The following is a 15,727-nucleotide window of genomic DNA, read 5'->3' as shown; positions in this document are numbered from 1 at the left end:
CTTTTAACGGACCTCTGAGACTATCACAGTGCAGGTGCATTTATACGGAGACTTGATTACACACAGGTGGATTGTATTTATCATCGTTAGTCATTTAGGTCAACATTGGATCATTCAGAGATCCTCACTGAACTTCTGGAGAGAGTTTGCTGCACTGAAAGTAAAGGGGCTGAATAATTTTGCACGCCCAATTTTTCAGTTTTTGATTTGTAAAAAAAAGTTTGAAATATCCAATAAATGTCGTTTCATGATTGTGTCCCACTTGTTGTTGATTCTTCACAAAAAAATACAGTTTTATATCTTTATGTTTGAAGCCTGAAATGTGGCAAAAGGTCGCAAAGTTCAAGGGGGCCGAATACTTTCGCAAGGCATTGTATGTAATATTAAACATGCATCACTGACGAATCCCTTCAAATAGGGCTAATAAAAACAGCTGCAATAACAGCAAAAACATAATCATTACAACACGTCACAAATATATCAGTTCACAGCCAGCCAGCTCTCCAAAAACTCTTGGGATGCATGGAAAGAAACCAGATCCAGTGCCACAATGCACTTTTTTTGATAAACAGCCATCCTTGCCTGCCAGAAGTGGTATTTCCGCAGCTCACATGTGACACTAAATGCTCTGCCAGGTTGACCATCCAGCTGGACAGTGACCTCAAACACAATCTTCGATGCGAGGAAGCTATATTTCTGAAGCACTTTGGTCGAGATGATTCATTGTGCTGGCATCTTCCTGGGGTCCTGCTGCTCCACGTCTGTTCTCTCTAATTACTGAAGTACAAAAGGCTCTGCTTCCCTCATCACTGGCTCCATCTCCATTGAGCAAAGTGCCAGTCACATCCTTACGTCCATCAGGCAACATGCTGCAGGGGTTGGCTCAATGTTGGCTGCCATAGGATTCAGTATGCATGCGAAGCGCTGATGCAGTGACTTCAGGAGGACCTGTGCCAACTGTTTTACCACAGTAGTTGACTGCAACTGTGCCTCAAAGTTGAGAATGCACGGCACTAGATTAGACAGCAACTGTCTATCAGTTTGAAGTTCGTCGGTGTGAATTGCGAATGGATCCAGGAACTTCACAAGCTGCTCTAGCTTGGCCCAGTCATTGGTCGGCAAGTTGGTAAAAGTAAAAAAAAAAACTTGAATACCTTGATTTTTTTATCCAAATATTAGAAGACAAAAACTACAATTTAACATAATTTTTATTTTTTTAATATTTGTTTTTTACACAGTTTTAGTAGTTTTAGTTTAATTTCAGGTTACTATAAATAGATTTTCTAATTGTTGTTTTTATTTTAGTTTCAGTTTTCGTTGACTATAATAACCTCGACATACACACAAAGTTAATGCTGTTAATGATTTTATTGATGTCATTAATCGAATCTCCATTTTTCACCGCACGGGCCCTTTTTAAGCGTATGTGTTTCCTCGCAGACACTGCACTCGGTGGCAACTGCTGTTATGTAGCGCTTGTCTGTTTGAAGAATCCACTCACAGGTTTGACTTACAGAGAGCTCAATCAAACACATTCCCAGGCATTTCTTTAGATAACAGCCACAAGATCATTTGTACAGAATAGCTAGCTAATTATAATAACGTTAGCTCAGTAGCTAACCAAACTAATGTGTACAATGCCATTTGGCTGAATGCCTCTTGATATAACTAACTTCTCACAACTATTTTAATCAGAACAAGACATCCATTCCATTTAGCTTCTGTTTTTGTTATAGGTCTCAGGTCAAATGATTTATCGCAATTATCCCAGTTCTAGTTGTAGTAGCTTATGGACTAGTGCATGTTGAAGTCGCCTCGGCTAGATCTAATGGTTGTTTTAGCCTACATTAATTCAGACCGGGCTGACCTGTTGTCATTGTCTTCTGTGGAATTCATAACACTGTTGGGCAAGTTTAAATGCTCTTTGTTCTTTGTAGAGCCAGTAATTTTTTCCTGTAATCAACCATACAATCTGAAATTGGGAGAACACTCATTTAGAATGCCTGGCTGTCGCTTTAACAGTACTTGAGTGTGTGTGTATTAGTGAGCGCTAGTAGTCAGGCCTCCTTAAATATTGGAAGCATTTAGTTTCTGATACAGATTATTTTGTGTTTTCGTCCCACAGCATAGTGTGCCTGTAACTCAATGCACTGCTTTTTAATTAGAAATATCTTTCTTTATGGTCAGATTTGAGCAAATTCAAAAATTGCTGTTAATCACAATTAACTACAGAAAATGATGAGATTAATTATTTTAATTGTTTGACAGCACATACATACACATACATTCAGTACCCAGCAGCACCTGAAAACACACCACACACACTCACATCAGACAGATGCAGTGGAAGATCAGAGGGGAGACAAATGCAGGAAGATAATTCAGAGAGGGAGTCGACAGCAATAGTTCTACCAGAGGGTGGAAACAGAGATAGAGAGAGAAAGCTGAGAGTGTTAGCGATGCTAATGATCAAGCTTTTGTTTACTGTGGGCTTCTGACAGGCTGGCAGAGGAAGGGTCGGGTATGTGTGTTTGTGACTGATGTACAGTGCCTTCAGAAAGTATTCCCCTTGACTTATTCTACATTTTGGGGTGTTACAGCCTGAATTCAAATGAATTCCAAAAAATCCTCACCCATCTAAACACAATACCCGATAACGGCAAAGTAAAAACATGTTTTTAGATTTTTTTTTGCTAATTCATTGAAAATTAAATACAGAAATATAAAATTGACATAAATACACACCCCTGAGTAAATACCTTGTAGAAGCACCTTTGGCGGTGATAAGTTTAAGAGCTTTGCACACCTGTATTGGACAATATTTGCCCTTTATTCTTTAAACAATTATTCAAGCTCTGTTGATTGTTGATCATTGCTAGACAGCAATTTTCAAGTCTTGCCATAGATTTTCAAGCCAATTTAAGTCAAAACTGTAACTAGGCCACTCGGAAGCATTCAATGTGTGTCTCGGTAAGCAACTCCAGTGTAGATTTGACCTTGTGTTTTAGGTTATTGTCCTGCTGAAAGGTGAATTAACCTCCCAGTTTCTGTTGGAAAACAGACTGAACCAAGTTCTTCTATAGGATTTTACCTGTGCTTATAGTTAGTTGTATTATGTTTTTATCCTAAAAAAAACTCCCTAGTCCTTGCTGATGACAAGCATACCCATAACATCATGCAGCCACAACCATGATTGCAAATATGAGTAGTACTCAGTAGGGGTGTGACAATTAACCATTTTGCTTAACTTTTAAACTGACATGAATAGTTTTTTGGGGTTTTTCCAAGTTTTTTATCCAAGTCAATTTACAATGCAGAATAATTGTCCTATTACGCATGTATGACCACTACGGCCGAGGAATAAAGTTATATCTACCACAAACCTTTACAGTCATAGAACACAGTTACAGTAACATGTCGATAGCGACAATTGATAACTTTTCAGACAATTAAAAAAGTGTCACATCAAGTCTGTACCTTTTCAGACAGTAGAATTCTGCTCCTTTGTAAAATGTTCTGTATTTTTTCCCTTACAACAATAAATGTCACTGATTGATGTGCTGCTATAGTTTTTTATGCAGTGTGTTATGGTAGGGTAGCAATATGTTTTATTTAAACTAAATGTTTTGGTAAGTCACTGTATTTAAAAAACTTTAAAGTACTTTTTTAGGAGAGAGTGGTCTGCGCACAGGCAGCAGACATGCAGGCTTCACGTAGCAGCTCAATATTATTTTATTGACAATTCTGGTTGCCTAGTTGTGGATTTAAATCCCGCTTCAGAAGCCGCATTCCTTATAGTCAAGTAAAATGTCTGTTTCTTGTTGGCATCATATTGGCATTTAAATAACTGTAGTGTAGCTTACCCTAACAGAGAGACAATCAAACATACATACTTTAAACAATGCTACCTAATATAATGTTTACATACCCTACATTATTCATCTCATATGTATACGTATATACTGTACTCTATATCATCTACTGCATCTTTATGTAATACATGTATCACTAGCCACATTAACTATGCCACTTTGTTTACATACTCATCTCATATGTATATACTGTACTCGATACCATCTACTGTATCTTGCCTATGCCGCTCTGTACCATCACTTATTCATATATCTTTATGTACATATTCTTTATCCCCTTACACTTGTGTATATAAGACAGTAGTTTTGGAATTGTTAGTTAGATTACTTGTTGGTTATTACTGCATTGTCGGAACTAGAAGCACAAGCATTTTGCTACACTTGTATTAACATCTGCTAACCACAAATAAAATTTGATTTGATTTGACATGGGGCCACATTCCATGATGCCTAAAAAGCGTAATCAATACAGGTTACCGGTAGCCTACTGTAACTTCATATGAAAAGAAAAACGAAGAGCAGGCAGCCCTGTGCACGCAAGACGAGCCCGAAGACATTGGTGCCATGAATAAACTAGGATATTCTACACGCAACAGAACAAAGACTGAACGCACCTGCATCATTAGCGAAGAGACAGAGCAGGCAGGCCAGCACGAGGAAGAGAGAGGCAGAAGAAGGCAGAAGCAAGCTCATATGTTTTGGTAATCTGCATCTTGCAAAGTCTTGTCTTGCATGCTTTATAAATTCCCCAAGTAGCCAGAAATTCGCCTCCTCCTCTAGTTTTACTTTAATTACACAACTTCCCCAGGCCTTTGTAGCCTATCGGCTATAACACAGAAAATAATATGCTTTGTCATAACAGAACTGTGATTTTAATTAAGTGAAAAAAACCCGAAAAAAACCCATTGTTTTTCGGTTAGGGATCTTTCATAACGTTAAGGATCCCAACTTCGTTTCAAAGTTTAAACGCCCCAAACATAACGCTTTGTATTGAGGACAAAAGGTACATTTCTCTGCCACATTTCTTTCCAGTATTACTTTAGTGTATTGTTGCAAACTGGATGAATGTTTTGGAATATTTTATCTGGTTATCATTTAGGTTAGTTTTGTGGAGTAACTACAACATTGTTCATCCATCCTCAGTTCTGTCATATCACAACCATTAAACTCTGTAACTGTTTTAAAAATCCCCATTGGCTTCATAGTGTAATCCAGGCGCGTTTCGCTTCCTCTCCAGCAACTCAGTTAGGAAGGACGCCTGCATTTTGTAGTGACTGGGTGTATTGATACACCATCCAAAGACTAATGAATAACTTTTACACGCTCAAAGGGATATTCAGCATCTGCTTTTTTTTTAATTTTACACATCTACCAATCGGTGCCCTTCTTTACGAGCAATTGAATAACCTCCCTGGTATTTTTGGTTGTATCTGTTCTTGACATTCACTACTCGATTGAGGGACCTTACAGACAATTGTACGTGTGGGGTACAGAGATGAGGTAGTCATTAAAAAAATAATGTTAACTACTATTATTGAAAAACAAAGAATTACTCAGATAAAAATTACTCTGACAAGTTTCAAAATCTCGCTGAAGTTTCTAGCACAAGCATTATTAGCTAGCTGGGAAGGGCTCAGCAGGTCGACTGACTCAACTGATTGAACCGAATCTGCTCGTCTCCCCTCGACTCTCGCTGCGTGACATATGTCATAAATTTGGGCACCATGCGTGTACTCTCGCTTAGCCTAATTAAATTTGCCTGTGATAAATTATTACAGACAAAGCGTAATTAACCAAATTAATGCTTGTGATGCGCACCCATCAAATGATGCAAACGTAAGAACAGCCTGCAATGTACTGTACTTGAACCAACAATACAGATGTAACCATGTGCCATTTAATGTATTATCTGATCGGTACAAGTGCTCGCACGTCCAAATTCCATGTGCATTTCAGAGGTCACATTTATATGTAAATGTAAAAATATTTAAATGATCTAAATTAGGAAAGGTTTCATGGCACACCTGAGAGTTCCTCAAGGCACACTGTTTGGGAACCACTATATTATGGGACAGGACCTTGATTTCCTAAACCAGTTGTGTTGGGTGATTTATCCTGCAACAAATAAAGTCCTCCTGCATAAGATTTGCCTGTAATGATCTGTCATGTAATGATCTAAGGAGAGGAGAGGAGAAAAGAGGAGAAAGAGCGAGGATAGAAAGAGAAATATAGTGGAATAGAGAAAAAGAGGAACAGAGAGAGATTTACAGCCCTTTTCTACTTACATTGACTTGATTAGCTCTCTCCTCGCTCGTTCTGTCCTCTTGCAGGGACATCTCCAGCTAGAGTCAATTTTGAAAATTAGAAAAGCCGTCACCGTCTAACATGTCAGATTCTTATGTAAACACAAGCGCACGCGCGCACGCACGCACGCACGCACGCACGCACGCACGCGCGCGCGCACGCACACACGCGCACGCACACACACACACACACACACACACACACACACACACACACACACACACACACACACACACACACACACACACACACACACACACACACACACACACACACACACACACACACACACACACAGGGGGAGAGACAAAGGAGGCAGAGAGAGGGGAGAAAATACAGAGGGAGCCGATGGCAATAGTTCTAACAGAGGGAGGAAACAGAGAGAGAGAGAGAGAGAGAGAGAGAGCACGAGACAGAGCTGAGAGTCTTAGCGATACTAATGATCAAGCTGTTGGTTACTCTGGGTTTCTGACAGGCTGGCAGAGGGAGGGAGGGACGGAAGGGTGTTTGTGTCTGTATGACTGATGTGTTTGTGTGTGTGGGCGCTGCCCTGTCTGACCCAGTCGTGGTGGGCTAATACTCCTCACTATGCTATTATGTGTGTGTGATTGGACAAGCCCTTGACTTCCTAACCCAGTTGTGTAGGGTTGATTTATCTGGCAACAAATAAAGTCCTTCTGCACTGGATTGGCCTGTAATGATTTGTCATGTCACTTGAAGAGAAGAGAGAGGAGAGGAGAAATAGGGAGGATACAGACAAAAAGAGAGAGGGGAATAGAGGAAGAGGGAGAGAGGGAAAGAGAAAGAGAAAAGGTAGAGCGAGTGTCACAGCCCTTTTCCACTTACATTGACTTGATTAGCCCTCTCCTTGCTCCCTCTGTCATCTTGTAGGGAAATCTCCAGCTAGAGTCAATTATAAAAATGAGAAGAGCCAACACTGTCTAACATGCCAGATTCTTATGTAAGCAGACATGTGTACACACACACAAACACTCACACTGACCACAAATCTAGAGAGTAACGCCCTCTGCAAATTGATTTATCTTCTTTCCAATGATTCATCTCTGTATGTACGCATGCTATAATGACCATATTTCCCATGGATCATTTTTTTTTTTTAGATATTTAAGTCATTTAGCAGACGCTCTTATCCAGAGCGACTTACAAATTGGTGAATTCACCTTCTGGCATCCAGTGGAACAGCCACTTTACAATAGTGCATCTAAATCATTTAAGGGGGGTGAGAAGGATTACTTTATCCTATCCTAGCTATTCCTTGAAGAGGTGGGGTTTCAGGTGTCTCCGGAAGGTGGTGATTGACTCCGCTGTCCTGGCGTCGTGAGGGAGTTTGTTCCACCATTGGGGGCCAGAGCAGCGAACAGTTTTGACTGGGCTGAGCGGGAACTGTACTTCCTCAGTGGTAGGGAGGCGAGCAGGCCAGAGGTGGATGAACACAGTGCCCTTGTTTGGGTGTAGGGCCTGATCAGAGCCTGGAGGTACTGCGGTGCCGTTCCCCTCACAGCTCCGTAGGCAAGCACCATGGTCTTGTAGCGGATGCGAGCTTCAACTGGAAGCCAGTGGAGAGAGCGGAGGAGCGGGGTGACGTGAGAGAACTTGGGAAGGTTGAACACCAGACGGGCTGCGGCGTTCTGGATGAGTTGTAGGGGTTTAATGGCACAGGCAGGGAGCCCAGCCAACAGCGAGTTGCAGTAATCCAGACGGGAGATGACAAGTGCCTGGATTAGGACCTGCGCCGCTTCCTGTGTGAGGCAGGGTCGTACTCTGCGGATGTTGTAGAGCATGAACCTACAGGAACGGGCCACCGCCTTGATCACTGCTTGGGGACACATTTCAGCGCCTAGTGGTAATCTAATCTAAGTAAGGTACAATGCATGACCAAAAATATGTGGACACCTGCTCTACAAAGGCCTGCCTCCCATCCCCATTGCTGAAGATCCTGTGATGTGATGGTGGGAGAAGTGAGCTACTCTGCCCCTCCTCATAACCATTGCAACAAGCTACCTCTCTGCTCAAGTCTCCTCCATCCCCAGCGAGAGGGTATTTTCGACTGCAGGGAACACAATAAGCCAGGAGAGGTCTTGACTTCTGCCAGAGAAGGCAAATATATTGATCTTTCTCCAGAAGAACTGATAAGAACTGTTAGTCCTTTTGCAGGCTACCTGCGTGCCCCACCCGTGTTGCTCTATGCCACTGTATTTTCTTTTGCAGGAAAATAGTTTTTAATTTGTTTTACATTTTCATCCTCACAACATTAGAGCCTATAATAGTGATTTGTTCAAAACATTGCTGTTTCTTTTGCTGTAAAATAATAATAATAACATTTCAGAAAATAAAGCAATGTTAATTGTGTCCTTAATGTCTTTCGTTTTTTTCGTAAAAAATAACAAAAAGAACCGATAAAGTACCAGATCGATAAGCAGTATCAGTAAGAGTAGTAATACCGTTAAAATCTTAAAGATACCCATCTCTAGTCAAGGGCTCCAATACAATCCAGGAACGATATGTTTTAGTTTTAAATGATTCGGTTTAATTTGGGAACGATTCGATGCAATTCGTTTCGATGTGATGCACTAACATTTGTTGCATAAACACTTTCCATTCTACATAAAAATCAAACTACATAGATTATTAGTTCAATGACAAAGCCTAATATCACGCAAGCCAAACTACTATTTAAATGCTGAAGGTGCTGCGTAGATGTGCAAGATCAGGAACCTAACTTGCGTTGGTCAGCGGTTTGACTAGGCTACTGTTAGTGTCTGGGGTTGTTCGGCATGCAAATTGACTTACAGTCATGGCCAAACGTTTTGAGAATGACACAAATACTAATTTCCACAAAGTTTGCTGCTTCAGTGTCTTTAGATATTTTTGTCAGATGTTACTATGGAATACTGAAGTACAATTATAAGCATTTCAGTGTGTGTCAAAGGCTTTTATTGACAATTACATGAGGTTGATGCAGAGTCAATATTTGCAGTGTTGACCCTTCTTTTTCAAGACCTCTGCAATCCGCCCTGGCATGCTGTCAATTAACTTCTGGGCCACATCCTGACTGATGGCAGCCCATTCTTGCATAATCAATGCTTGGAGTTTGTCAGAATTTGTGGGTTTTTGTTTGTCCACCTGCCTCTTGAGCATTGACTACAAGTTCTCAACGGGATTAATGTCTGGGGAGTTTCCATGGACCCAAAATATCAATGTTTTGTTCCCCGAGCCACTTAGTTATCACTTTTGCCTCATGGCAAGGTGCTCCATCATGTTGGAAAAGGCATTGTTCGTCACCAAACACTTCCTGGATGGTTGGGAGAAGTTGCTTTCAGAGGATGTGTTGGTACCATTCTTTATTCATGGCTGTGTTCTTAGACAAAATTCTGAGTGAGCCCACACCTTTGGCTGAGAAGCAACCCCAAACATGAATGGTCTCAGGAAGCTTTACTGTTGGCATGACACAGGACTGATGGTAGTGCTCACCTTGTCTTTTCCGGACAAGCTTTTTTCTGCATGCCCCAAATAATCAGAAAGGGGATTCATCAGAGAAAATGACTTTACCCCAGTCCTCAGCAGTCCAATCCCAAAAGTTATTTTGCAGAATATCAGTCTGTCCCTGATGTTTTTCCTGGAAAGAAGTGGCTTCTTTGCTGCCCTTCTTGACACCAGGCCATCCTCCATAAGTCTTCACCTTACTGTGCCTGCTGCCATTCCTGAGCAAGCTCTGTACTGGTGGTGCCTCGATCCCCACAGCTGAATTAACTTTAGGAGACGGTCCTGGCACTTGCTGGACTTTCTTGGGCGCCATGAGGCCTTCTTCACAACAATTGAACCGCTCTCCTTGAAGTTCTTGATGATCCGATAAATGGTTGATTTAGGTGCAATCTTACTGACAGCAATATTCTTGCCTGTGAAGCCCTTTTTGTGCAAAGCAATGACGACGGCACGTGTTCCCTTGCAGGTAACCATGGTTGACAGAGGAAGAACAATGATTCCAAGCACCACCCTCCTTTTGAAGCTTCCAGTCTGTTATTCAAACTCAATCAGCATGATAGAGTGATCTCCAGCCTTGTCCTCGTCAACACACACCTGTGTTAACGAGAGAATCACTGACATGATGTCAGCTGGTCCTTCTGTGGCAGGGCTGAAATGCAGTGGAAATGTTTTTGGGGATTCAGTTAATTTGCATGGCAAAGAGGGACTTTGCAATTCATATGATCACTCTTCATAACATTCTAGATTATATGCAGATTGCCATCATACAAACTGAGGCAGCAGACTTTGAAAATTAATATTAGTATCATTCTCAAAACTTTTGGCCACGACTAAGAGATCAATGACTGTCACCACAGTTAAATGCAGTTTGACCCTGAAGGAGAGGATGCATCATTAGTCACAAAAGATTAGGTATTTTTGGAAGGTAGAAAGTATAATATGAGAAAAGAATTGGATCTGGAAACACTGGACAGTTACATTAACAAACGTAACATGCAGTCTGAACGATGCATGTTACATTTGGATCGGTTTGGGGTTCGCAGACCGACACATTTGTATTTGAATCAGGGACCGATGCCTGTCTGTGAATGGTTACATCCCTACTATGGGGTGGCAGTGTAGCCTAGTGGTTAGAGCATTGGACTAGTAACCAAAAGTTTGCAAGTTCAAATCCCCGAGCTGACAAGGTACAAAATCTGTCATTCTGCCCCTGAACAGGCAGTTAACCCACTGTTCCTTGGCCGTCATTGAAATTAAGAATTTGTTCTTAACTGACTTGCCTAGTAAAATAAATAAAAATATCTAGATACAGAATATGGCTAGTATGAAGATGTTTTAGTCTGCGTGTTGGCACAGTGCCATAAACAGTGGTGTGGTGCTGTGCTTTAAAAAGCAGTGGTGATACATGGCTAATGTTAAAGTAACTGTCCAGTGTTTCCATATTTCTATGAAAATTGACCTATATTTACTTACAATATGAGTGAAATGGTTTTCCTTCCCCAAAAAAAGGTAATTAAGTATGTTAAAAAGCAGCTTTCTGTGTTGTAATGGTGCAGGCATGTACCGGACATTACAAATATGCACGCAAGTACACCGCTGATTAGCCAGCTCATCCTCCTCTGATAAAGTGGTGGTGAAACTAGTAGTTAGTTTGAATAGGCCAGTTTGATGTAAAGAGGATTGACCCGTCTCTCTCTATATATGGCATACTTAAGCAATAAGGCGCGAGGGGATGTGGTATATTGGCCAATATACCACGTCTAAGTGCTGTTCTTTGGCAAGTCCCGAAGCAGAGTGCCTGGATACAGCCATTAGCCGTGTGTATTGGCCATATACCACCAACCCCAGAAGTGCCTTATTGCTATTAAAAATTGGTTACCAACATAAATAGAACTGTATTTTTGTGTCATACTCGTAGTATATTGTCTGATATACAGTACACATGACTGAAAGACCATTTTTAGCCAATCTGCATCCAGGACCCAAATGACACGGTTTATAACACTAAATGACCTGTCCCTCTTCTTTCTATCCATTCTAAATGACCCATCTCTCTCTCACTACTGTATATGGCATTCTATTTGACCCTCTCTCTATGGGATTCCAAATTAACTATTTGAAATCAATGTCTAGTGGGGACACTAGAATATATGTAATTACATTTCTTCAATATCCCAGTGTCAGCTACCCCCATATATATATATATATATATATATATATATATATATATATATATATATATATATATATATATATATATTAGGGGTAGATCAGCTGACACTGGGATATTGAAGAAATGCAACACCATTTGGAATTAAATTAATACACTGTAATTCAAGTCTACCACAGGTTCCCGTAGCAGACCAATTATTTCTGAAATATTTCTCATGTATTGAAACTCATTTTGAACTAATTTCATTACAAGTACAGCACAAATCCGATATTGTAATTCCATTTCAAACCCCAGGAGTTTTTCAAACAAGCTGTAAAGTGTACATGTGTTGTGTGTGTGTGTTACTGACCTGTGGTGTGTGTGTTGTCAGTGTTTTCAGGCTCTGCAGTCCTTCCTTGAGGCTCTTTACTTGGCTCTCCAGCTGATGTTTGTCCTCCACAGTCTTCTCCATCTCTGCCTCCCGCTGTTTCATTTCTTCACACATCTTCAGCAGTTGCTGCAAACAGAGAGGAGATACAGTTAGCCACAGATACTATTTAACCCTTACTTTTCTGCTACAGAGGCGGCACAGCGAGCCACAGATGCTAACTAAGGGTCTGCTACAGAGAGAAGGCACAGTTAGCTACAGATGCTAACTAATCTTCAAAGACACAAATGTTAACTAACCCTTAAGACAGAGGAGGCACAGTTAGCCACAGATGCTAACTAATCTTCAAAGACACAAATGTTAACTAACCTTTAAGACAGAGGAGGCACAGTTAGCTACAGATGCTAACTAATCTTTAAAGACACAAATGTTAATTAACCCTTAAGACAGAGGAGGCACAGTTAGCCACAGATGCCTGCTCACAACAGGCATATGCCGCAAGCTATTTATTAAACCTTTTTGCAACAGCTACAGAGAGGAAACCAAGTTAGCGCTTATGTTTCAGGGTTTGCTATTGAGTAGGAACTTTTAGCTCATAGCTTACCTATAATTTAGCCCAAACAACTACCCTCTTTCCCTACTGTATTTAATTTATTTATATTGCTCCTTTGCACCCCATTATTTTTATTTCTACTTTGCACTTTCTTCCACTGCAAATCTACCATTCCAGTGTTTTACTTGCTATTTTGTATTTACTTTGCAACCATGGCCTTTTTTTGCCTTTACCTCCCTTATCTCACCTCATTTGCTCACATCGTATATAGACTTGCTTATACTGTATTATTGACTGTATGTTTGTTTTACTCCATGTGTAACTCTGTGTCGTTGTATGTGTCAAACTGCTTTGCTTTATCTTGGCCAGGTCGCAATTGTAAATGAGAACTTGTTCTCAACTTGCCTACCTGGTTAAATAAAGGTGAAATAAAAAAATAAAAAATCTATCTAGTCTCTCTGGTGCTGCAAGTTAGAACCACGTAGGAGCTGAAAAGTCATTTCTCCTTATCCATTTCAGCTTATCCATCACAGTCTCAGTTGGGTTTAGGCTGAAATACGGAAGTATAACATGACTCACAAGTGGAAGAAATTCATAGAACCTGGGTACACTCAAGTCACCTGCTGATAATATTTGATGGTAATTTGCCAGAGCCTGCATGATAACGCAATTTAGCATGGAGCAATAAGAAGCATCCAATTGGTCTCTTCCTCCTCATTTTAATCCATTAATTTAATCTTTCCATGGAAATGTTCAAACTTGCGTGTTAGAAATGTAATTACCATCTGTCTATTCAAATGAGCAGGAGGACGACACATTATTTATGCTCCAAACCAACATTTAAAAAATATTATTTCTATTAACTATGACCGCTGACAACTTGAGGATATTTGATGACCCAGCAGGTGATGGGAGCAACAGATTTCCTGCCTCAGAGGGTTGTTTACCTTACCAATAGCATGATGGTTGTTTTCTCTGAGAGGGAGATTTTAATAGAAAACCTTGGAGCTGGTTGGTATTGGTTTCTGTAGAGCGTCGAGGACAGCAGAGTGATCAGATTCTAGAATGACTCTCTCCCTCTGACGTCTTTCTATTGTTCTTTCTTTTTCTCTCTAACCATCCATCTAACTCTGAGTGCATTGTTTTCAGCTTGCATCTCTCCCTACCACTCTCTCATCTCTTTATTAGTGCTGTGTGTCGGTGTGCACGCGCCTGTGTGTGTGTGATTGAGAGGGCAGTTCTCTATCCACCTCCATTAAAAGTGACTTTTCATCAAAATCACTTGTCACCCCAGAAAGCAAAACCAACGGATTATGACTCTCACCAGCTAGAATCTGCAGGACTTGCTGCAAAAAGTTAAGCTATATGGGTGTGGTTGAAGTATACCTTCTGCATGCCCTGTAGTGCCTGTTGTAGAAAGGTTAGTTGTTGCTGCCTGCAGGTGTCCTCTTCACTGTGTTGTGGAGGTGTGTGTTCTTGGTTCTTGCCCTGCTCCTGCTTCAGCAGCTCCACCTCGTTTCTGTAGGCATCCAGCTGACAGCGCAGAGAGTCATTCTCCTCCTTTAGAGCCTCCGCCTGGGACACAGGGCCTACACACACACACACACACATGCACAAGAGACATAAAACATCACAACTGCAGTATCATAACATTATACTGTATAAACAGCTCTCAAATGTCTATTGATGATCTGAGGACATACTGCAACTCTACAGGAGAGGCTTTGAAATCCTAACCTGTCCTATAATGAACAGACAGGAGAGACAGTGTGATGAGAAATACTCAAGAAATCCTAACCTGTCCTATAATAAACAGACAGGAAAGACAATGTGATGAGAACTACTCATGAAATCCTAACCTGTCCTATTGAACAGACAGGAGAGACAGTGTGATGAGAAATACTCAAGAAATCCTAACCTGTCCTATAATAAACAGACAGGAAAGACAATGTGATGAGAACTACTCATGAAATCCTAACCTGTCCTATTGAACAGACAGGAAAGACAATGTGATGAGAACTACTCATGAACTCCTAACCTGTACTATTGAACAGACAGGATGAGACACTGATGAAAACTACTCAGCCCCTGTTCCTTTGGGCTTTGAAAGGAGCGTCTTCATTCTCCAATGCTGTCTGAGGGGACATGTGTGATGTAATGAGAGGGTCTGTTTGTGTAGCTGAGCTGGAGAGATAAGACCTGAGAGTGATTGTGTAAGAGAGGCCTAGCATAGTGTGTGCTCGTGTTAGAATGAGCATAGAGACTCATGCTGGCTTCTTTGAATCAGGCATAGGGTGTGTTTGAACCAAGAGATACAGACTTCTAAGACACAGAGACCTCTGAGTCATCCACCTTCTCTGGTTAATGTGTGTGTGTGTGTGTGTGTGTGTGTGTGTGTGTGTGTGTGTGTGTGTGTGTGTGTGTGTGTGTGTGTGTGTGTGTGTGTGTGTGTGTGTGTGTGTGTGTGTGTGTGTGTGAGAGAGAGAGCTAGCAGCAGGGAGGTTTTGGGTGAGGTGTGTATTAATCAGGGAGCCTCATCAAGTTGCTGTCTGGGGTAGCCAACCGATTCCCCCTCCACAACGTGACAGGCTTTAGCATTGACTCCAGCAGCTCAGCACAGGGCTGCTGACAGGAGAGAAGCACCAGGATATTCTCACTCTATACTGCATGAATGTAGACGCACCAAGCCATTCACACTCTGCACTATGTATCAATAGGACACTTAACCATTAGCATAGATTAGCTTTTGAAGAAACAGACTGGGTGGGCTCCTCCTGTGTTCCTGGGTTACAAGGATCCTTAGCAGGTGTGAGCTTATGCTGTAAATATGAAGGGGTTTTACAACACCTGGCCCCTCAGCACATCCTGTGCCCTTCTCCACAGCGTTCCCATCCAACAATGTGACAGCCTCCTGACAACGATTATTATCTGTGTTTTCTAATAAGCAAAGTCGC

At 41.2% G+C, this 15,727-nt stretch overlaps 1 protein-coding gene across 1 annotated transcript in view; it reads right to left on the bottom strand.

Annotated features, from left to right (window-relative positions):
- LOC135545982 (ecto-NOX disulfide-thiol exchanger 2-like) overlaps window positions 1-15,727 on the bottom strand; it is a 289,160-nt gene that overhangs the window by 12,220 nt on the left and 261,213 nt on the right. Inside the window, exons 10-13 of the mRNA XM_064974014.1 lie at window positions 14,160-14,362; window positions 12,203-12,349; window positions 7,023-7,079; window positions 6,158-6,214 (exon numbers count right to left, since the gene is read on the bottom strand). Of these exons, the coding sequence (XP_064830086.1) occupies window positions 6,158-6,214; window positions 7,023-7,079; window positions 12,203-12,349; window positions 14,160-14,362 (464 nt within the window). The remainder of the gene's footprint in view (window positions 1-6,157; window positions 6,215-7,022; window positions 7,080-12,202; window positions 12,350-14,159; window positions 14,363-15,727) is intronic.

Source organism: Oncorhynchus masou, chromosome 9, assembly GCF_036934945.1.
Source record: "Oncorhynchus masou masou isolate Uvic2021 chromosome 9, UVic_Omas_1.1, whole genome shotgun sequence".
NCBI classification, from domain to species: Eukaryota; Metazoa; Chordata; class Actinopteri; order Salmoniformes; family Salmonidae; genus Oncorhynchus; species Oncorhynchus masou.
Note: the sequence above shows the minus strand (reverse complement) of the source record. Positions and strands in the feature narration are given on the sequence as shown.